General features: G+C 41.7%; 2 protein-coding genes across 6 annotated transcripts in view; one reads left to right on the top strand and one right to left on the bottom strand.

The window, feature by feature from the left end:
- lnpk (lunapark, ER junction formation factor) overlaps positions 1-6,594 on the bottom strand; it is a 26,219-nt gene extending 19,625 nt beyond the window's left edge. For 4 of the 5 annotated variants that reach the window (XM_035754893.2, XM_035754896.2, XM_035754895.2 and 1 more), the window contains exons 1-2: positions 1,552-1,716; positions 808-897 (exon numbers count right to left, since the gene is read on the bottom strand). In XM_035754893.2, coding sequence (XP_035610786.1) covers positions 808-834 — 27 coding nt within the window. In that variant the 5' untranslated portion in view covers positions 835-897; positions 1,552-1,716. Of the gene's footprint in view, positions 1-807; positions 898-1,551; positions 1,717-6,451 lie in introns of those variants that run through there. The other variant, XM_035754894.2, reaches the window with a different exon arrangement.
- Positions 5,748-24,733, top strand: mtx2 (metaxin 2). The gene is made up of 10 exons (XM_035754898.2): positions 5,748-5,919; positions 9,532-9,579; positions 9,967-10,013; positions 14,351-14,423; positions 16,008-16,084; positions 16,693-16,785; positions 17,315-17,353; positions 19,611-19,736; positions 21,027-21,103; positions 24,107-24,733. Exons 1-10 carry the CDS (start codon positions 5,880-5,882, stop codon positions 24,306-24,308), a joined length of 822 nt encoding a protein of 273 aa, XP_035610791.1. The 5' UTR covers positions 5,748-5,879; the 3' UTR covers positions 24,309-24,733.

The following is a 24,733-nucleotide window of genomic DNA, read 5'->3' as shown; positions in this document are numbered from 1 at the left end:
TGGAGTAGTCGGTTTCTCCAGATTTATTCAACCCTGTTTTATAAGCGCAGAGATCGACTACCACTTGAGCATGCTTTTGTTGCACAATCAATGGCGTGCTGGGCTTCAGGCAAGAAGGTTGATGGCTCGAGACGCACTTCCTGCTTGTTTCATTACATTGGTGTCAGAAGTGGGATCGGAGCTCGCATCCACTAGTGTGTGTGCTTGACTGGTGAGCACGTTCCTGTAAGACGGCGTCCTATGAGGTCTAACGCAAGGACATGCTCTTTGAGAGGGAGTTGTCTTGTTTTGCACACTTTGTACAAAATAATAAAATACAGTACTACAGGATATTTCTTAACATAGCTCTTTATTAGCTAGCTATAACTGGCATGTTCACATGTCGCCAACCAGGATCAAACTGCCCATGACCTAACCATTTGGGTGGTCTTAACCAATCATAACACAGTATGGTATGGTGGTAAAATGCATCCAATTACAATTCAGTATGTTTTCACATATGAATATTAGAGGAGTTGTGTAGGGACCCTGGTTTATAAGCTTGGATAACGACTGTGCCACTTAAGCATGCTTTTGTGGCACAGTCGATGGAGCTCGGCTTCAGGCCAGAAGGTTTGGGGTTCCCGCTTCTGACACCAATGTAATGGAGTGTAGCTATAAACCTCAACCTAATGCCAAAAAGCATACCCAAGTGGCAGAGTCGATATCTGCGTTTATAAACCAGGGTTGCTAGAATACATTGGATTATTATAGCTAAACTAGTTTACGTTACTGTTAGGGACTTTAACGTTTAACGTGCATAGTTACCTTCCACCGGGAAACAACAGCGCCCATCTCTGTAGAATGTATGGTGTGTCCCGCTCCTCGTCCACTCTTTCCTTTACGTTAGCTAGCTGCCTAAAAGTGTTGAAAAGTAAAAGGTAAGACATAGCTTGCTACCCAAACAATAGCTCAGATGGCTAGCTAGGTAAGGTTACAGAATGGAAAGTGCAAACGATAGCTAGCCCATTCAGATGGTTGTTACTGGCTATGAAGTAAAAATTCACGAATAAAAAAAATGTGCTCTTTGGTCTTACTTTATGGTTATAGTTAGGCATACGGTTAGCATTGTGGTTAAGGTTAGGTTTAAACTCTGATTTTAAGAAGAAGCATTTTAGAAATAGTCCGTGTACACTTTAGCAAGATTTATGACTTTGTGGCTGTGGTAACTAGTGCAACCCCCCCATTGGCAGACAAAAAGTCGAAGCTAACGCTAAACAGCCCTGACATGTTCCATTGAAGCACCTGAAGGAAAATGCTCAGTGTTGGGCATGACTGACACGGTTTTGTAATCCTGAGTCACTCAACAGAATTGTATAGACTAACGTAACACTGTAGATTGATGCTTGTGACAGCTCGCTAGCTGACATAAATTGGCTTGCTAGCTAGCAGAATATTACTAGCAGCATACGCTAGCACGTAACGTTAGCCTAACGTTAGTGTGTTAAACCGACAGGCCTAATGTTAATCATTCTTAGGCCTAATAGAAATACATCAAAGTCTGCTACTTACGGTTGCTTGATAGCTATTTCATGTTAAATAGGTCCGTGTCATGCAATAAAGAGTCAATAACAATACGGGGGTTCGGGTTCTTCCTCGTCGTTTTCTCCTTCTATGGTAGAATGGCGGTCCGCGAACAAACGTTTAGGGTCCATGCCGCCACCTACTGTGCGTGGTAATGATGGTTTACTACACTACATACAGTAGTAGCTCTGGCTACATCAGTATAAAAGAAAATAAACACAAAACACCTAAACCCTCCGACCTAATTATGTTCCCGCGTAACGCAGCGCTAGAGTGCTAGAGGTGTCACTACAGACCCTGGTTCAATCCCGGGCTGTATCACAACAGACCGTGATCTGGAGTCCCATAGGGCGGCGCACAATTGGCCCAGCGTCGTCTCGATTAGGGGAGGAATTGGCTCAAATGCATTAGGAAGTCAATAAATTCCACAAATTAACGTTTAACAAGGCACACCTAATTGAAATGCATTCCAGGTGACTACCTCATGAAGTTGGTTGAGAGAATGCCAAGTGTGTGCAACGCTGTTATAAAGCAAAAGGATAGCTACTTTGAAACATCTAAAATATATTGTTAAACACTTCTTTTTGCTGGCGCTTGGGCCCCCCACGGGCTTGGGCTCAGGGGCTTCAACTCCGGTAATGTAACACCCTGATCTGTTTCACCTGTCTTTGTGATTGTCTCCACCCCCCTCCAGGTGTGGCCCATCTTCCCAATTATCCCCTGTGTATTTATACTTGTATTCTCTGTTTGTATGTTGCCGTCTTGTTTGTTCAAGTCAACCAGTGGTTTGTGTCTCAAGCTCCTGGTGTTGAACCTTGCCTGTCCTGACTCCGAGCCCATCTGCCTGACCCTGAGCCTGCCTGCTGACCTGTACCTTTGCCCACCTCTGGATTACCGACCTCTGCTCTAGCCTGAGCCTGCCTGCCACCCAGTACCGTTGCCCCACCTCTGGTTTTCTGACCATTATCTGCCTTGACCTGTCGATTGCCTGCCCCTGTTGGAATATTAAACTCTTGTTCATTCAATGCGGTCTGCATCTGGGTCTTACCTTCATACCTGATAGATAAGGCCCTGCATTAATCCAGCCCTGGTGTTATGAGTTACTCATATTATTCTCCCACCTTTGATTTACATTAGGGCTTGTTTAGTTGTCTAATATTTGAGGGGCAATTACTACTTCCTCAGTCTCAACTTACAACGTGAAAAATACATTCTAGACTTTTTAATGCATAATGGAAAGAAGATGTTTAACTTCACTGTTTCTATTTTTTTATTATTTCACCTTTATTTAACCAGGTAGGCCAGTTGAGAACAAGTTCTCATTTACAACTGCGACCTGGCCAAGATAAAGCAAAGTAGTGCGACCAAAAACAACCACACAGTGTAGATGTGCAGATGATGATGTGCAAGTAGAGATACTGGGGTGCAAAGGAGCAAGAGGTTAAGTAATAATATGGGGATGAGGTAGTTGGGTGTGCTATTTACAGATTGGCTGTGTACAAGTACAGTGGTCGGTAAGCTGCTCTGACAGCTGATGCTTAAAGTTAGAGAGGGCGATATAAGACTCCAGCTTCAGAGATTTTTGCAATTCGTTCCAGTCATTGGCAACAGAGAACTGGAAGGAAAGGCGGCCAAAGGAAGTGTTGGCTTTGGGGATTGACCAGTGCAATATACCTGCTGGAGCGCGTGCTACAGGTGGGTGTTTCTATGGTGACCAGTGATGGTTCGAACGCAGGTAACTTATTGCAGGTTCTGTCTGTAATTCCCACACTGTGTCACTTCACATTGACTGTGTTTGCGTGTGAGTACAGAAAATCACAGTAAATCACGTAGAGCTCCGAAACCCACGTAATCGGATTCGCCTTAACAAATCCGCAACTGAATCTAACTTTAAATAAAAAATAAAACAATTGTTTAACCATCATCAAGCAGACATTGTACGATTTTTCGTAAATTACGATAGATAAATGGCTGGCTCTATTTTTCCTTACACCGTAGGTTGATGTACTTTAATGTGAAGCGGTCAAATTACCGCTGTATTACCATTTTTTACCTTTAATCCCAGAAAATGGGCATTAACTCAGAGCATTGAGGCCTCAACGCCATCTTGTTTCTGGGCTAAAAGTACATTTGGCCAAGCCTGTGCTCACCGAGTTTCGTCTTCTGAGTCTTTTCCTGTTTACGAGAAACGGCCATCTTGCCGATTTTAGGTTTATCATCTTTGTTGATCAGCAAAAGTGAGTAGTACTGCAGACTTTACAGAGGCATACAAGCAACAAATGAAGGTGAGTACATTACTTGATACATACTTTGTTGACATGTCAATAGGCGATTTAAGACAACGACAATGGTATATGGTCCTAACCCTATTAGAGGGGCTGAGTCACTGGCTTACTGGTGCTCTTTCATGCCGTCCCTAGGAGGTGTGCGTCACTTGAGTGGGTTGATGATCACTGATGTGGTGTGGGGGCTGTGCTTTGGCAAAGTGGGTGGGGTTATATCCTTCCTGTTTGGCCCTGTCCGGGGGTGTCATCGGATGGGGCCACAGTGTCCCCTGACCCCTCCTGTCTCAGCCTCCAGTATTTATGCTGCAGTAGTTTATGTTTCGGGGGGCTAGGGTCAGTTTGTTATATCTGGAGTACTTATCCTGTCCTATCTGGTGTCCTGTGTGAATTTAAGTATGCTCTCTCTAATTCTCTCTTTCTTTCTCTCTCTCGGAGGACCTGAGCCCTAGGACCATGCCTCAGGACTACCTGACATGACTCCTTGCTGTCCCCAGTCCACCTGGCCGTGCTGCTGCTCCAGTTTCAACTGTTCTGCCTGTGATGATTATTATTTGACCATACTGGTCATTTATGAACATTTGAACATCGTGGCCATGTTCTGTTATAATCTCTGCAGTAGTGTATGTGTCAGGGGGGTTAGGGTCAGTTTGTTATATCTGGAGTACTTCTCCTGTCTTATCCGGTGTCCTGTGTGAATTTAAGTATTCTCTCTCTAATTCACTCTTTCTTTATTTCTCTCTCTCAGAGGACCATGCCTCAGGACTACCTGGCATGATGACTCCTTGCTGTTCCCAGTCCACCTGGCCATGCTGCTGCTCCAGTTTCAACTGTTCTGCCTGCGGCTATGGAATCCTGACCTGTTCACCGGACGTGCTACCTGTCCCAGACCTATTATTTGACCATGCTGGTCATTTATGAACATTTGAACATCTTGGCCATGTTCTGTTATAATCTCCACCCGGCACAGCCAGAAGAGGACTGGCCACCCCTCATAGCCTGGTTTCTCTCTAGGTTTATTCCTAGGTTTTGGCCTTTCTAGGGAGTTTTTCCTAGCCAACGTGCTTCAACACCTGCATTGCTTGCTGTTTGGAGTTTTAGGCTGGGTTTCTGTACAGCACTTTGAGATATCAGCTGATGTACAAAGGGCTTTATGAATAGATTTAATTTGTATATTCGTCTGAACCTTGTTCTCTCTGATAGTGCAGACAGTCACTCAGAGATGTGTAGATTTCAAGCATGCAGCAATATCATGAGAAAAGTAGATACTTGTCAAAATGTTGGAAAACCCCAAAACAGGGGGGCTAAGATGCAAACATGTAAAGGTTTTTAGGGACGTCTCTGCTTAACCAGTTATATGATGGAGGAACCCACACATAATAGGCTAACACATTTTTTTGTCTAGATCAAAAATATCCTGTTTAATTCTTCAGATGTTGTCCCTCTTTTTTTTTTTTACAGGAAATACGAACCAAACCTGTAACATATCACATCATATACGAGAACAAAGAGCACGTTACATGATCTCTGATTGTTCTGGCAATTCTCACATAGAAATTAATTGGGAGGAAGGATATTTAACATGCTTTTTGCATTTGTATCACACGACAGTTTTTTTGAAAATCGTGATACATAAAAAAAAGGTGGTAGCTTGTACAATTTTATTTAGACCATTTTTGGAAGTAAGCAGGTAAATGATAATTGCAGGCATATTTGGTTAGTATCTTGACATAACGGTAGCAGAGCTGGTGAATGGTAGCTTTCTGGGCAGAGAGGAGATCTTGTCCTATTCATCGTATCCTTTTCCCCGATACTTGGCCTGCATTCCTACTCTGAGTGTGGCTATGGGCTCAGGTACGAGCGACGTGTTGGCGGAACGATTGTGATTGAACTAAATTTGGAGCAGGAAAAACAGGCGCGTCGTACCACTGCGTCTGACGTCACCTTTATTACTCTACGCTAAGCGTGCCCTTAACCTTGTTTGCAACATTTTATTTTACACCATTCTGGATTGAATTTCTGTCCGATTTCATCATGTCTCTTGCTGCAGAGGCATTCGTCTCCCAGATAGCAGGTAACGTGTGTAGTCTGTGTTCTGCAACATAAAGCTAACGTCATTGGCATTCGTTTTGTCGTTAGTTAGCATCAGATGCTAGCCACTAGCTAGCCGTGCAAATATTCATTTTTGTCTGCGGCTTCGCTGACAAATGAGGTAACTAGCTTTCCATATCAAACTAACGTAAACTCACTCACTTTTGTACATCGCATTGGTCCGTACAATTTACCTTATTTTAGCGCCCCAATAACGTAATACTTCCAGATCAACTGTAATGTCAATACCATTGTAAAGAACAATTTCTCCCCTTTCCAACAGAATGACCCCACGCTGCCCTTTTTCTGCATGATTCAAAAAGGCAATGAGCCCCGTCAGGTCTTTAAAAAAATGACGGGTGGGGAAGCGAAACTAATGCGTGATAGTGAGAAGGAGAGATGTTGTGTGGGAAAATAGCTTTTTTTCACTCGATCTGTCCAACTTATCACCTTATCGCCTCTAAAATGTAAATAAAACACTATAAAGAGTTTATATAATGTGTCATTATACATACCTATTTGAAGGTTTGTGTCGAATTTGAATCAGGTTTTTAGGGCGGTGCTAAAGTGATCTTGGAAGTAAACAGCAGCTTTGAGATTGATGATCGCATGCAATGACGCAGAAAATGACTATGTATCCCCCTTTGCCCCGTCACTGTCCATTTCTTGTTTTGAAAGGATGAGAGAAGTGCTACACCTGGTGGAGAGAGATTATAAGACGGGAATAGTTGCTTTATGCATGTGTAACAGAATCATTTTAAACCGTCCCCTCGCCCATACCTGGGAGCGAACCAGGGACCTTCTGCACACATCAACAACAGTCACCCACGAAGCATCGTTACCCATCGCTCCACAAAAGCCGCGGCCCTTGCAGAGCAAGGGGAACTACTACTTCAAGGTCTCAGAGCAAGTGAAGTAACCGATTGAAACGCTATTTAGCGCGCACCGCTAACTAAGCTAGCCGTTTCACATCCGTTACACATGCAGGACGTTACGGCATGACGCGTCAGGATGTAACGGAGGGTCCGTTTTTTTCAACTTTTCTCCAATACTATAAAAGCCATTACCATGTCGATCAACGCTTGAATAGAAACGTAGTTCACACCCCCGATTTTGAAGTCAATACAGTCACTGCAGTCCCATGAGTTTTCTTTGTAGCCTCGTTTGAATGTTGCGGTTGCGCACATTTGTACGGAATGGGGTGAGTTTACGTTACACTACACGAAAATATAAACGCAACATGTAAAGTGAGTTGAATGAAATCTCCCAGAAATTTTCCATACCCACAAAAAGCATATTTCTCTCTGATTTTGTGCACAAATTTGTTTACATTTTTGTTAGAGAGCATTTCTCCTTTGCTAAGATAATCCATCCACCTGACAGGTGTGGCATATCAAGAAGCTGACTAAACAGCATCATCATTACACAGGTGCAACTTGTGCTGGGGACAATAAAAGGCCACTCAAAAATGTGCAGTTTTGTCACACATGTCTCAAGTTGAGGGAGAGTGCAATTGGTATGCTGACTGCAGGAATGTCCACCAGAGCTGTTGACAGACTGCTAATTTCACGCAGTCGGGGCTTGAACCCGGGAATATAGGAGGAGACTATAGATGCACCCTCGGGGGCCCTTTTTAAAAATGTATTTTTATGTTTAAACTTTTTATTTAACTAGGCAAGTCAGTTAAAGGCCTAGGAATAGTGGGTTAACTGCCTTGTTCAGGGGCAGAACGACAGATTTGTACCTTGTCAGCTCGGGGATTCGATCTTGCAACCTTTCGGATACTAGGCTACGCTGCCGCCCTTGTGTTGAGGATCAGCGTGACAGATGTGTTGTCGCATCTTCATGAACCCTTTATACTTCTATCTTCCATTTTTAATGCTCTGGGACACAGGGAGGAGGCCGGGTTGCTCCAGTACAGTAGGTGGCGTTAATGTTAGATGCCAACCACCAATAAACCCCACAGAAGAAGTAGAACGAGAACACTGGTAGAAAGTGTCTTTTGCCCCCGCCTGTCGGGCACTGCTTTTAACGACGGCGATGGAAGGTATTAGCGAAGAACACTGGGTGCTAGTGTAACAGTAAAGACTTTAGTCCGTCCCCTCGACCCGGGCGCGAACCAGGGACGCTCTGCACACATCAACAGTCACCCTCGAAGCATCGTTACCCATCGCTCCACAAAAGCAGCGGCCCTTGCAGAGCAAGGGGAACCACTACTTCAAGGTCTCTGGGCAAGTGACGTCACCGATTGAAACGCCACTAGCGCGCACCACCGCTAACTAGCTAGCCATTTCACATCGACTACACTCGCTAGGACTCCGATGCATAGCAGGCGGGATATGGAGCTAGCGCCTGTTGGGCACTGCTTTCCCGACAGTTCTGTTGACGACTACGAGGGCAGACTTCAGTGAAAGACATGATTGCAGGTGTTGGCTCAGATTCCGGTAGGCAGGAGACGGTGGCGACACCGGTAGCTATCTAGCTTTGCCCTCATGTCGGGCACTGATTTCCCGCAGTACCATTAATGACGACAAGGGCAGATGTTCAGCAGGCGGGAGCGAAGGACACTGTGCTAACTGGGAGGCGGGGGCAACACTGGTAGCTAGCTAGCTAGCTAGCTAGCCAGGCGATTAAATTATATAATGTATCAACTTTGCTCGCTCTGTGCGCTGCTCCAAATGTAACAACCCGAAGACTTACCAGGGTCTGCATCCCAGCTCGCCATTACGGCTAAATTATATTTTAAAAACTGATGGATGCACAGGAAAAGTGGGATGTAGAGAAGCAGGTGTTTTTAAAACGTAACCTTTTATTTAACTAGGCAAGTCGGTCAAGAACAAATTCTTATTTACAATGGCGGCCCACCGGGGAACAGTGGGTTAACTTCCTTGTTCAGGGGCAGAACGACAGATTATTACCTTGTCAGTTCGGGATTCGATCCAGCAATTGGTTACTGGCCCAAAGCTCTAACCACTAGACTACCTGCTGCCCCCAGCTAATCGCTGGAAGGGGATGCAGCTGGCTGATCACAGCTGCCACAGATGAGATGTGCGTGAAAGTGAAGTTGACATTATTGGACTGGTGCATACAAGCAACTAGTTGCTGAATTTGTATTTTGTATTTTTTACTGCATAGATTTATTATTATAAAGTATGTTTAAAATCAAACAGGTGTCAGCTGGTTCTTTAGCTCGGTAGGGCTGATGCTTAAGGTGCATTACCAGCGCTTTGAAAAGTTGATTTAATAATACTTTACTGTGGATATATTGTCTAAAATTTGTTGCCACGTAAGGACCAACCACGCAGACAATCGGTAATGTAATTTTATTCAATATTCTAGGTTGTAGAGGACCTGAGAGGACCATTTCCAGAATCAAACAGTGTAATGTCCCAGACGTTGGTGGTCTGATCCCCAGGCAATGTTATACTCGGCCTCTGAAATTCAATCATCCTCACAGGAACATTTTATGATGCCGACTCTCAGATTGGCTCAAGCTCGAAATTCATCATGTCACAACAGTGTCACTGTTCTGCAACCTGACAAACTCCTCAATGTGACCTTTTGCCAATGCTCTCCTGAATATTTTGTCCCACAGCTGCGGAGCCATGGCCTGAAAATGCCACCTTGTATCAGCCTCTGAGAGGTAAGTCATTCACTCACTTTCGAGACAAAACTGTTCAAATTCCTACTTCTGCATTTACAATGTTAAATCATGTGTTGGATAATGCGAAAGTTATTTACTTTATTAATTAAGTTTAGTTTAGTTTTTAGTTTAGGCTTAAGCCCTGAACCCTACAATGTTGTGGACTATTAGTGCACTGCTAAACATACCCAATTAAAGTTATTTGATGTAATGTTGAGGAAAATTATGCTAATGAATTAGAGAGGAATATAGGTTTTAAGAATTTATTTTTATTTATTTATTATTTTATTTTTTTTTTAATAACTTTTTGAGCCATATTTATCAGTGTATCTTGTCACTTTATAATGTGCAAATGCATGTCTGTCTGTTGCCTGTTTGTTTTTTCAGAGGATCAGATACTACTATCAGACTGTGCATCATCACTTGCTGTACAGGTAAGATAATGTTTATGTCTTTGCCATAGCCAAATAGGATGTGAAACTAAGACAGTTGGCTCGTTGGCATTAGCCGTTACACAAATGTTGTGGTATAGGCTAGGCCTCCTTAAAAGACCATACAGTACACAGGGCCCGTAAAGCTAGTCCTCTGATCAAACATGGCCAAATGTGTTGATAGGGTTTGTCATATTTTATAAAACCTTTCATAAGACACCTGTTTTCATTAAAATCCAACAACTTTGTGGATGTCATTGTTATATGGAAGAAACAATTAGAGGGTGGAAACCCCTGTGCAGATGATGGCTGCTTGTCGTTAGTGGCTCTATTGTAGCTATCTGGTATACAACTGTGCATGCCTGTGTCATGGACAGGATCTGAACTTGGGTCTCCAGGGGAGAAACAAACATGTTAAACCAACAGGAAATTCCCACGTCATAAGACCATGAGCTGGACTCAGGTCTGCTACATTCACCCGCCTTTGACCTCCTCACCAAAAAGAGCCTTGCCCCACAGTTGGGCGCCATTGTCACCAGCGGGGTCTGAAACCAACATCTTAACAATTTGTCGTCGCAGACTCCGGTGACAATAGATTTCATGTGCCTTGGGGAGTTAGGTCTTAGCACAGTGTCTGCGGTGGGTGTGAAGTCCACTCTTGAGTGGCAGACTCGGCCATAGTTGTCACATTTGTAGACTGCCCTGCTGTTGTAGATCAGGTGTCCCCAATTACATTCAGCCGTGGGCCAATTTATTTATTTCCCTGAGCGGAGGGTCGGGGGGCTGGAACAAAGTTATTAATAATTTGTACACTGCAAGATCCCAAACATATAGTATTTGACAAAAATTGAATAATTTCAAACCTAGATTACATTGGGATATGATCACATATGCCTCTTTATCTGTGGGAATACTTGGGAAACAGATTTCCTGAATTTAAATCACTGAGCTGATTTCTTGGTGATTTTATAATCTTATATCCAACAATGAATACAACTAAATATTTATTTATACATTTTTTGCTCAGAAGACTTGGGGGGACAAATAAAATCACCCGCGGGCTTGATTATGCCTTCCGGCTGCTTATTGGGCAAGCCTGTTGTAGATGTTGCGGTGGTGTCCTGATCTTCTTTCATTTTTGCTCTTTACTACTTAGTGTTGCGCCAGGGTGGATTTGCTGGTTAGCAGCCCGCTGCGAAGTGCCCGCTGTTAGTGAAGATAGTCCTGGGCGCCATCTTCTCAGGTGTCGGTGTTGATGCCAAAGGACTTGAGGTCTTGCTTGCAGAAATATCTGTGGTCTCTTTCCAGAGGATAATTTGGTTTGTCAGTTGGTGTTTAGCGGTACACAAGTAGCGTTCAATCAGTGACTTCACCTGCTCTGAGACTGCTTTTGTGGAGTGACGGGTAATAATGCCTTATGGCTGACAGTTGTCGATGTTTTCAGAGGGTCTCTGACTGAACCCAGGATGGAGCAAGGAGAGGGATGGAAGCCACAGTTACATTAGCACGGTGGCTAAGTGTGAAATGTTTTCCTATGGGAAATGCTAACTGTTTCCCATCCCAAATATTAACCTTTAGACTACTGAAATGGAATTTAGTCAAAATACTGTATTTTTTTCACAAATGGGATGACTAGATAGTACTTTATGTAGCCTTTTATTTCTAAAATATAATGCAGAGACCCTCATATAAAATGTGATATTCTTTACCTTCACCTAATATCCATATGTAATTTGACTGCAAAAATAACGAGAAAGAAAACACTAGATTTAACATATGCATTCAACCCCTTGAGACAATACATGAGTCTTTCTGGTTAAGTCTGTAAGAGCTTTGCAAACCTAGATTGTACAATATTTATACATGGTTCTTTAAAAATGTCTTTAAGGTCTCTCGAGTTGGTTGTTGATCATCGCTAGACTGCCATTTTCAAGTCTTGCCATAGATTTTCAAGCTGATTTTAAGTCAACTGTAACTAGGCCACTCAGGAACATTCAATGTCATCTTGGTAAGCATCTCCAGTGTCTATTGAGCCTTGTGCTTTAGGTTATTATCCTGCGGAAAGGTGAATTTGTCTCCCAGTGTCTGTTGAAAACCTGGTTCAGTCTGCTTTCCATCTAGGATTTTGCCAGTGCTTAGCTCTAAATTTCTTTTTAGCTTAAAAAAATACTGCTTAGGCCTTGCCGATGAAGGCATACCCATAACATGATGCAGCCACTATCATGCTTGAAAATATGAAGTGGTACTCAGTGACGTGTTGTTGGATTTTCCCCAAATATAAGCCCTGGTCTGTGTGGTTGAATCTGTGTTTGAAATGAACTGCTCGACTGAGGGACCTTACAGATAATTGTAATTGTGGGGTACAGAGATGAGGTAGTCATTCAAAAATCATGTTTAACACTATTGTTGCACACGGTGAGTGTGCTCTCAGTTTTAGAGATGTTCAGGACCAGTTTATTACTGGCCACCCATTCCAAAACGAACTGCAACTCCTTGTTAAGGGTTTCAGCTGTGGTTACTGACACGTGTATATGGAGTCATCAGTATACATGGACACACAGGCTTTAATGCCAGTGGCAGGTCATTGGTCAAATTCGAAAAGAGTAGAGGACCTAAAGAGCTGCATTAAAGTAAACCTTCTCATTTCTATTAGATGGATTGACATATCAAGGATTCAGAGCTGAGGTTGAAATGTTTTATGGCTTAAGTTCTCAACAACAGGTTATGGTCAATAATCAAAGGCTGCACTGATCTAACAGGATAGCTCCCACAATCATTTTATTATGAATTTCTTTCAACCAATCATCAGTCTTTTGTGTCAGTTAAGTACGTGTTTAGTGCCCTTCAATATAAGCATGCTGAAAGTGTCAATTTGTTTACAGAGAAATAGCGTTGTATTTGGTCAAACAATATTGTTTTCTACAGTTTGCTAAGAGCTGGACGCAAGCTGATAGGTCTGCTGTTAGAACCAGTAAAGGCCACTTTACTACTCTTGGGTAACAGAATAACTTTGGCTTCCCTCCAGGCCTGAGGACAAACACCTTCCTCTAGACTCATATTAAAGATATGACAGATAGGAGTGGCCATAGTCAGCTACCATCCTCAGTAGCTTACCTTCAAAGTTGTCAGTGCAAGGTTTGTCATTATTGATTGCTAACAATTTTTCCACCACTCCCACTAACTTTACAACATTAAAACTTTATGTTTTTCTTTCATTATTTGTTTTGTGTATGAACACGATGTCTTACTGTTTATTATTGGCATTTCCTGCCTAAGTTTGCCAACTTTGCCATTAAAGTAATCATAAAAATAATTGGCAACCTCAATTGGTTTTGTGATGAGTAAAGCCATCTGATTCAATTAAAGGGGGAGTTGAATTTGTACTTTAAATTAAATTATGGGCAGAAAGACCTTTTTTCTCCATCATTGATCTTGGCTTCATAGTTTCTTCTTCTGTCTGTTGAGTTTTTGTCACACAATTAATCAATTTGCAGTAAGTCAGCCAGTCGGATGTGCAGCCAGACTTATTGGCGACTCCTTTCCCCCCACAATCTCTTTCAACCATACAGTTTTTCAATTCCTCAACCCATGGAGCCTTAACGGTCAGTTTAACAGGTGCATGTTTATAAATGATTTTATAGCCAACAATAAAATATGATATTTACACTGATTGCTTGGAGGAAGAAAAAAACAAACATCCACCATCTTGTATGAAACTATTAAAATGTAATATTCCTCTCCAGAAATGATCCCAGTAACATATTGATAACTTTTATATTTTAGGTCCATATTAACATGGTCTATATTATCAGGCAGGTGTGCTACTATGGTTGATTAACTGGCCCGGAGGGTTTCAAGGGGGGTCCCCGGGCAGGTGGAAATGTCGAGCCCTTGTGGTACAGTGAATAGCCTAGGTTATATGTGTTCAGGCTGAATGGTTCTAGCATGACTGGTAGTGCTGCTCGGGTAGTCTAAAGCAGTGGAGTCATATTGTTTTTCTTCTGCACAACAGTGCTATAATTGTTCTGGGAACCAATGTCGGTGTGCTTGACAAAATAATGATAGTGGTGCTGTGTCCATGCTAGAACACAACCTTCTGAATTAATTAGTCTCCCCTGAATTAATTGAATAAACCAAATTATTCTATTTTGTTCTTGAAATATTGATTTACCTTGAATGTCATTTGAATTAAGAAAACAACCACAGTCATGAATACTAAGCATATTCTGTTTGATTTCTGTTCATATGTGTTGCTATTTGATCTACTGATTACTGCATTTGGATTGTTAACTAGCTGTGTTGTTGGTGTAGTTCATATGAAATGCTGTTTTTTGTCGCAGGCTTATCTGAGGATGTGCAATCTGCCTGTTCATGTGTCCTGTCGGTCAAATGCAGAGTACATGTCCCCATCTGGTGAGTTCCCCATGCTATTGAAAAAGTGTGTATGCCCTCCCTCCCTCAGGTCTATGCTTGTGCTTTTGTATAACTTGACCAGCTGTTTATACGTCCCATATGTGTACATGGCCAAGAGAACCTTTCCTGTTACATGCTGACTAGACCGGGCGTGCGTGTATACCATCGTGCGCATGTGGATTTTTGTCCATCCACACCAGACGTGATCAGGACCCAAATTTTGAAATATCAAAACAAACTCTGAACCAACTATATTAATTTGGGGACGGGTCGAAAGGCATTAAACATTCATGGCAATTTAGCTAGCTGAGATTATAAGCAGTGGGTTGTTATTTTACCTGAAACGCACTCTGACAATTAATCCACAGATAAAAGGGTAAACCGAGTTTGTTTCTAGTCATTTCGCCTCCTTCCGGCTACTTCTTTGGACTTTAAATGGCGGTTGGCAACCAACTTTAAGGTCCATTACCACCACCAACTGGAATGTGGATCTCAATTCATCTTTCAATTACCCACGTGGGCATATGCTCCTAAAAACCAATGAGGAGATGGGAGAGGTAGGATTTGCAGCGCATCAAGCGCGACAAATAGAACCAAGTTCTATTTTAGTGCCTGGCTACGCAGACGCTCATTGACACAATGATTGAAATATATGTATGTGTAAGTTTATTTTGAAACACTCGTGCACATAATGCGAGCGGTGTGGTCCGCATGTTGGGTATGTGTAAATCTTTATCCCCTGGATGTGGACAGGCCTTTTGTCAGAGCATCACACGTTACATTGCAGCTGGTAGACCGATAAAGGATGACTGTAAAACCATGACTAGGGTTGCTGCTCTCAGATAAATTCGAATCATGCTATAAATTATTCTCTCAATTACTGAATTTAGCATCTGAAAAATACTGGTGAACTTCTAATGAATTTAGGAATCATACATTTTAGACTGTTTTTAACTGAAGAACCTCAATGTTTTTAATCACTGCATTTACATTGAATTATGCCAGTTGGAGATTACATTTATTTTATGGGAGTGTGAATCCTTAGTTTCCTTTTCCAGCCTCCTCTCATAACTCACCATCTTGCAGAGAATGATGCAAAAAAACTGTCAGATTCAATTAAAGGACAAAATTAATTTCCATACAATTCATAGGAATTGTTGGCTCAAAATGGATGAACATAACACCATAGCCTACCTGGGATTTGGAGAATCCAATACAGTGTAATGTAGCCTGGTGTTTGACTTAGGATGTGATTTGCAAATGTAATTCAATATTACCACAATTTCCGTGTAATGTTTTCTTGTAAGGGATTCAAGGTAAGCTCAACACTCAAAACCAACACATGAGAGACTCGAGCTTCATCATTGATTTCTGCCCAGTCAAACCCACTCAAACACTTTACTAAATGTTATGAATTTGATTAGCTCTGTACTCAGTGCAGCCTGCTGGGCAGTTTTGAGTAACGACATTGGAGACCAGATTCTTATTTACAGAGGAGAGTTTAAAATATGCATTCTATAATCTCTCTTCTTTCCCTTTGTCACTAGAAATGAACTTTTATACGGTTTATTCCTCTCCCTTCAGGTAAAGTCCCCTTTGTCCATGTGGGAAATCAGGTCGTGTCTGAGCTGGGGCCCATAGTCCAGTTTACCAAGGCAAAGGTAAGTGAGCCTTATGAATGAGAAGCAGGACCCCTGTCCTTTTTTAAGATCAGTCATCAATCACTCCCTACTACTCTCTCACATACATGCATTTTGTTGTGTTGCAGCCTGATTACATTTACATTTTGTCGCTGGCCTAGACACAATACCCTATAAAAACAAATCCACTTTGGCGTTAGACATTTTTTTATTAATAAAAAAAAATGTGTAATAAAACGTCTTGAGTCAAGTATTCAACCCATTTGTGGTGATTCTAACATGTATGGGTGTGAATACCTATGTAAATGAGATAATGACGTATTTAATTTTTTGTAAATTTGCTAAAATTTCTAAACATCTTTTCACTTGTCACTATGGGGTTTATTGTGTGTAGATGGGTGAGAAATGATTTGATCCATTTTGAATTCAGGCTGTAACAACAAAATGTGGAATAAGTCAAGGGGTGTGATTTCTGAATTTCTGAAAGCTTTACTGTTATGACTGCTTGCTTATCGAAGCATCCTGCTATGCTACACCCTCGTATGTGCACACACACACACACACACACACACACACACACACACACGTATGTCTCACACACTCATCACTGCTTATCTCTCGCTCTCTAGGGTCACTCTCTCAGTGATGGTCTGGATGACGTTCAGAGGGCTGAAATGAAAGCTTACATGGAGCTGGTCAACAACATGCTGCTCACCGCTGAGGTACAGTAGAGAAACTCCTCAACAGGAAGGAAAACTCCATTACATACTGAATGTGTGGGTATTTATGCTGATGAAGCCCTCTATATTCCTGTCAGAGAAAGGAAGTGCTTGGCAAGGGACTCGTGTGGTTACAACAAGAAGTTGTTTGAAATGTCATGAGCATATCCTTGATATGAGCTTGTTTCATGATTTGTGTATGTTTGATTATCTACATGTGATTTTAGTATTCATTGAAATCCTTTGCTCCTTAAGTAATGTTCAGTAAAATCAAGCAATGACACCATGTACTCTGTGAGAAATGTTCTTCCCCCTAGATCCTTTATCCTTCACTGCTCGCCACTACTTTTCCTCCCTTTGTTTATTTTCAAATGTTGCCCATCTCAAATACTCCTGTATACCCCCCCCCCCCTTCTCTCGTATTTTCTTCTCTTCATGCCTCTTGTCTTATATCTTTCCCTCCTTCCTTCCCCTCTATGTTTTGTGTTCATCCTTTGTATCCATCCTTTGTATCCCTCTTTCCTCTATGCAGTTGTATATCCAGTGGTGTGATGATACCACGGCGACTGAGGTGAGTGCTCTCCCTGGGCATTCATCTTCATTAGGCTGCAGCCTCGGCCCCCCTCTCATAAATGAGCCATGCTTTTTACTCGGCTTCCATTTAGTAGGCCCTCACACACACTGCTGAGTTCCACTCATTGCCCTCTGCATAGCCCTTTTATTGCCGCCCTCAGCTGTGACTTTTGTGTTAATTTACGACAATTGTTTAGAAACGTTCTCCCCCGGTTGACATTCATTCATCTTCAATGTTAGGGATGGGCATTTTAAATGTTTTCATTAGTCTATGTCATAAGTTTCTCTTTCATTCCTTGACTAATCAAACTGACAAATACAGAGGCAGACAGTGTTCAGTTGTTTTTAGGTTAGCTGAAACCTATCAGAGAACACTAACAGCAACAGTGAAAGAGAAGTCTTGATGTTCGCCATGATAGAACTGATTCTGTTTTTTATTTTTTATTCATGGTGAGTGTTTTTGCATTAATCTGTGAAAAGGTATTGTGGAACCTCTGTTAGGTGCGCACCTATAATAGCTCATTGAAATGGGTGAAATAGCATAGGCTATTTTGTCAGGGCTGACTGGAGGGCTAAGTGCGCTTTGAAAGTAAAATGTCCTATCTAAATGTTATATCTGTAGGCTACATTGAGGTTTTTCTTTCATCATTTTAGCTATCTGGGGCGTAAGCTTTAGGGCCTAACTGTACGTACACCAAATAGCCTACACACTAATTGGCAAATTAGGTTTACGGTCAACGGAAGGCAAAAAGGAATATCGGAGTTTAATTCAATAAGAGAAAAGCTGCAAAATGGAGAGTTGAAAATAGAGGTAAGGGCCAGTAAAGTAAAGTTTAGGAAATATTTGTTGAAGTGGTAAGAGGATGATGGCAGTGCCAGCTATCTTATGTGTGATAATTGGGGTGCTATACAAATTACACGGTCACAAGAGGGGGACATCAAATAAGCCTATGGCACATCAAGAGAACTGTAGCCTACTGTTCAGATGTTTTAAATGGAAACTGAAATCTGAACACTGACTGTAGGTCTTTAACCTCTCACACAGCCTTATATTAACTCCAGCAGAATTAAGCATTTCTTGCAGTAAAATGTTACACCAACTGTAGTTAAAATTGGCTCGGGAACAGGAGTGGAGAAATACATTTTATTTTTTTCAGCATCTTATGCAAATGCACTGTTAGGTACCGACTCTAGAGATGCTATCTTTATCGGCATCATAAAACCTGATATTATTTCAACCACAAAATAAGCATGTATCCAACTGAAATCTTATCAGAAACATGTTGGGTTGTTTTCACAGCGCTTTTTTTTTCTTCATTTCCTTACAACTGGCCCCTAAACGTCTTTGCTCCGCAGAAGAAGCCGAGATGACAGAACTTTATTGATGTCACCTAGATTGAGCCACTCATTCTATAGATTTATGACATTTTGGTGAGCAAGGTTTTATTTAGCCTTCTAGGGAAACATATGACCGAAGAGAAGCTGCATGTCCTCTTATCTCTACACACAATACCCCATCATGACAAAGCGAACAGGTTTTTAAAAAAATGTTTGCAAATTTATAACAAATCTAATCTTATTTGCATAAGTATGCAGACCCTTTACTATGAGACTCAAAATTGAACTCAGTTGCATCCTGTTTCCATTGATCATCCTTGATGTTTCGACAACTTGATTGGGGTCCACCTGTGGTAAATTCAATTGATTGGACATGATTTGGAAAGGCACACACCTGTCTAGATAAGGTCCCACAGTTGACCATGCACTAAGCCATGAGAGCAAAGGAATTGTCTGTAGAGCTCAGAGAAAGGATTGTGTCGATGCACAGATCTGGGGAAGGGTACCAAAAAATCTCTGCAGCGTTGAAGGTCCCCAAGAACACAGTGGCTTCCATCATTCTTAAATGGAAGAAGTTTGGAAGCACCAAGACTCTTCCTAGGGCTGGCCACCAGGCCAAATTGAGCAATCGGGGGAGAAAGGCCTTGGCAAGAACCTGATGGTCAATCTGACACAGTTCTCCTCTGTGGAGATGGGAAAATCATCTCTGCAGCACTCCACCAATCAGGAAATACAATAATATTTTAACCTGGGTCTATCTATAAAGCTATTAAAATATTTATCTTTGGCAGTGGCGAGATTGCGTTTAAAGTATATTTTAGTGTTTGTCTTTTGTTTACAAGAACCACCCAACTTAAGCCAGACAATGTTCAAAATGTGGAAACTTTTTTAATCTCACCTCAGCCTCATGTCTGTAGATCTCCAGGCCGAGATACAGCAGCCCATACTCCTGGCCCCTCAACCAAATCCTGGCCTATCAGAAGCAATGGGAGGTCCGTCGTAAGATGAATGCCATTGGCTGGGCAGGGAAGAGCCTGGAGCAGGTTAGTGCCCTGTGTTCTCGGAAGCCCAGAACTAAAATCTTGTGTAATTTCGTCAGATACTCCATAAGGTTTTGGGGGGAGATGTACGAGAACAGATATTAGAACAAGAAGTGGAAGTCTATGGGCCAAGTTTTCCCTCAATCATATTTATTTACAAAGCCCTTTTTTTACATCAGCAGATGTCAAAGTGCTTATATTGAGTCCCAGCCTTAAAACCCAAAGAGAAAACAATGCAGATGTAGAAGCATGGTGGCAAGGAAAAACTCCAGAGAAAGACAGGAACCTAGGAACTAACCTAGAGAGGAACCGGGCTCTGCAGTCCTCTTCTGGCTGTGCCGGGTGGAGATTATAAGAGTACATGGCCATTAAGGCCAGATTGTTCTTCAAGATGTTCAAATGTTCATAAATGACCAGCAGGGTCAAATAATAATCACTTGTTGCAGAGGGTGCAGCACCTCAGGATTAAATGTGAGTGTGCGATATTATACCAGCGACTGAGACTGGGTGGGGGACTTACTACCTTAAGACAAGGCTGAGTATAGTCCATGATGATTTCCCCCACCTTACGAAGCCGAAGGGGGCGCAAAACCTGACAGAAAGATCTCCGTCAGTGACTCAACCCACTGAACTCGAGTATAGCGAACTTCAAAAGAAACACTCAACCGCTAAATTGCGATTGGTTCAAATAATCAGTGACGAAACTGTTGCTTGTTCGTGTTGCATCCCACAGTCTTTTGACAGACCTTAGGATACAATTTGTAACAGTCTGTCCGCCAGAGATGAGCGCCCTGAGATGCCAACCTCAGCTGAAAAAGAACACCATATTACCTGAACTACAATCAGTTCAGCTATTTTACAGATGTATTATTTGTTTCCTTGAAAGCAGTCTATAGACAAAGAATTACTGCAATCCACACTTGGGTTTTGTTTAACCTAGTCACTGCCAATTAATGCTAACGTCAGCATTCTCTGTTCAAAACCTTGTGTGTATATATATATATATCAATGTCCCACGTTTAGCATGTTTTTTAAATGTCATGCCAAAATCTTCTCGAAAGAATTGTAAACCAATGAATTGAGCAACACAATCCATTAGGCATGACATTTAAAACTTGCCAAAAAGGGGAGATTGACTTGCATGGGGTTTTGGTCCGAAATGCTAATATTAGCATTTGCTGTCAGTGTCTAGTTTAACAAAACCAAAGTGTGGCTGGATTTCTCATCTCATGCAATGTTTCCACATAGTTGTAATATTATTGTTATATTGTAACTGTTTCCACGCTTCTCCAGGTTTATGAAGATGTTAGCCAATGCTGTCAAGCTCTTTCCCAGAGGCTGGGCACACAGCCATACTTCTTCAATAAGCAGTAGGTTTCTACAATTGTCTTTGCATACTTTTTTATTTATTCTGATAGACAAATAACAATATATTGGTTGATGCTTACATCTGTCCTATTTCACACGTGTAAATTAAATGCATTTTTTTGCATATCCCACTCTTGAGACGCCATCGGAGAGTGGAATAATGGCCAGGGATCTGCCATTATTGAGGGGGACCATGGAGCATTTTGGGTTAAGTGCCTTGCTCAAGGGCATATCAGATTTTTCACCTGATTGGCTCAGAGATTTGAACCAGCAACCTTTTGGTTACTGTCCCAACACTCCTAACCGCTATGCTATCTGCCGGCCCTTGAAAAGAAAATGAATGAGAGAAGTGGTACATTGAATTGGAGACATACAAAGGAGCAGTGGGATTCATACTCACTGTAACGCCATAATGAATGTGCTGCAAGTGGCGGCATTACCCGCTGGAGGCCACAAATGGTCTATACCCGGGGTGTCAAACACAAGGATCCGGCCCACGACTAAAATGACTAAACCAGATGAAAGCTGTAGAAATGATAATGGACACAAAGTTTTTTTGGACTGTGACCAGCTCGCTAAAAATCACCTAAATGAAAGTTACACAGTCAGGGAGCATTAAATTCCAAAAACAATGGAGACTATTTAGCCAATTTTTACAGCGTAGAAATAAATAAATCCAGTGCTGCCTTCCGGACCCCGTTGAAGACCGAATGCGGGCCCCTTGGAAAAAATGTGTTTGACACCCCTGGTCTATACCATGTTAGACCTATTATTACATTGTATTTGCCTGTTGTGCTAACATTTTTGTCCTTTTACTTTATCAGTCCTTTCAATGTATTCAATGAATCCTATTATATTACATTAGTTGCATTAAAGTGCTGATCTTAAGGTCTCAAAACAGGTTGTTTTCCTGCTACTCTAAAAGAAAAAAAGAGGTCAGGGGGAGCCTTGTACTTGCACACCCTTTATAAATCCAATGCTTTTAAATCCATGACAGGAACTTTGGGAGAAGTGTGGCAAATTGGGATGCAGACTAATGCTGTTTTGGGTCAGACTTGGGCCTATACAGTACCTCTTAGATAGCCAGGGCTTTGACTACCATTTGTTTTCACTGGGTTAGTTTACACATAGTGCTGAAGGATAACACTGCTGAATCTGTGAACCCAGCGCTCCCCTTTCTCCCATTGTCTGAGCTTTCTCCCCCCTGAACCTGCGGGGGGAGGGACCTCTAATTAATCTAGTAATGACATCCTGGCCTTGTCATATGCTACAAGAGAGGACAATAACTTGCTGTAATAAAAATTAAGATTGCCAGTATGGGTGAAATCTTAAACGCCATTACAAAGCTGCCTGAGTGTGATGTTGTATAATCGACTGACGGCCTGTGCTGACCTTGGCTAGAGCAGAGAAAGAGAGTAGTCAACATAATACGTTGTTGTGCATAGAATAAATATGTAAGGTCTTTGTGAATCCATCAATGGTATGGCATGTTGCCTTTTTAAATGGTAATGTCTCCCACACATGGACATGGTGACAAATGACAGCCTTATTTGCTGTATGATTTGGATCTAGAGCTGCCAAAGTATTCATACCCCTTGACTTATTCCATATTTTGTTACAGGCTGAATTCAAAATTGATTACTTTTTTTCCTAATCGATCTACACACACTACTCCGTAATGACAGTAAACATGATTTTGATTTAATATGAAATGCAGAAATATCTAATTTGCATAAGTATTCACAACCTTGAGTGAATACGTGTTAGAGCTGTGAGCCCTTCTGGGTTAGTCTAAGAGCTTTGCACACTTGGATTGTATAATACCTGCCCATTTGATTATTTTCAAAATTCATCAAGCTCTGTCGAATTGGCTGTTGATCATTGCTAGACAATCGTTTAAGTCAAAACTGTAACTACACCACTCAAGAACATTCTCGGTTAAGCAACTCCAGTGTATATTTGGACTTGTGTTTTACGTTATTGTCTTCCTGAAAAGTTTATAAATCTCCCAGTGTCCCTTGTAAAGCAGACTGAACGCCATTTTCCTGTTGGATTTCAGGATGCATGTTTGTGGATTTTTTTTATACAGTTGATTTTATTAGGCTTGTCATAAAAAAGGGGTTGAATCCTTGACGTGACATTTCAGCTTTTCATTTCATTAATTTTGAGAAACAGAATTCTACCACACTTTGGTTTTGTTTAACTAGTCAGTGCCAATTATTGTTAATGTTAGCATTTTCTGTAAAAACCTCCATGTAAATCGATGTCCCCATGTTTAGCATGTTTTGCGCCCAAAGAATTAAACAAATTAATTGAGCAAAACATGCTAAACAGGGGAGATTGACTTACATGGGGTTTAGGTCCAAAAATGATATTAGGATTTGTTAGTGGCTTAGTTTAACAAAAGCAAAGTGTGGCTGGATTTCTCACCTCTCAGGCCAGTGTTTCCACATAGTTGTAATAGTAACTGTTTCCACGCTTCTTCTCCAAGTTAATGAAGATGTTAGCCTATGCTGTCAAGCTCGTTCCCAGAGGCTGGGCGTACAGCCATACTTCTTCAATAATTGTGTGTAGGCCCGTAACAGAAACTCAATCTATTTTAAATTTGAGCGATAACCGAAAATGTGGAAAAAATCTAGGGGTGTGAATACAGTACTTTCTGAAGGCACTGTAATAATATGCCATTTAGCAGACACTTTTATCCAAAGCGACTTAGTCATGTGCGCACACATTTTACGTATGTGTGGTCCCAGAAAACTAGCCTACAAACTGAGCCATACAAGCCACAAATATTGGAACTAGGCCATGACTACGGGACTTAAGCCCTGTCTCAGCCACTCTGCGCTTATATACCATTTATCCCCCTCTATACTTTTCGTATCTTAAAAATACAAATATGAAATTGGATTGGTGAATCTGATCTCCTTTAAAAAAAAAAGTATGTTTGTGTCAAGAATCATGCTCAAACTTTTTTATGGGTTATAAAAGATTCCCTTTGTCCTCAGACCCACTGAGCTGGATGCGCTGGTGTTCGGCCACCTCTTCACCATCCTGACCACACGACTCACCAGCGACGAGCTGGGCGAGAAGATCAAGAGCTACAGCAACCTGCTGGCCTTCTGCCGCCGCATCGAGCAGAGCTATTTCGAGGACAGCCAAGCTGGCTCCTCGTCCAGAGGCTATTCGAAAGGCCCCTCCCTCTTTTGATGCCCATCACCTGAAGCCCAACAGTCCCATTCCATCTCCATCCCATCCTATCCTACCCCATTCCCAGTCTTTCTTTCTCCACTTGCTTGCCTGTGAATGCCATGAACTGGAAGTATGACTTTCTTGAAAATGTAGTGGTGATTCTTTGATGTAGAAACTAAATGAAAAGCAATTGTGATTTATTTTTTCCAGATTGTGCAGTTTTTTTTCTGGTTTGATATTTGAATGGAAAGTGCCTACAAAAATACAATTCCACACACAACTCTTATTCTTCACAATTTATGGTTTCTATTTAGAATATTTAGAAGTGTGAGCTTAGTATTAAAACAAGTTAAGTATGAAATTCACAGATGTACCATGTTATTGTCATGCTTGTGGAAAACCTTGAAGCACTTTCAAGAATGACAAATAAAAAGTGAAAGTAC

Source organism: Oncorhynchus keta, chromosome 37 (assembly GCF_023373465.1).
Source record: "Oncorhynchus keta strain PuntledgeMale-10-30-2019 chromosome 37, Oket_V2, whole genome shotgun sequence".
Classification (NCBI taxonomy): Eukaryota; Metazoa; Chordata; class Actinopteri; order Salmoniformes; family Salmonidae; genus Oncorhynchus; species Oncorhynchus keta.
This window is presented reverse-complemented; position numbering and strand designations above follow the sequence as displayed.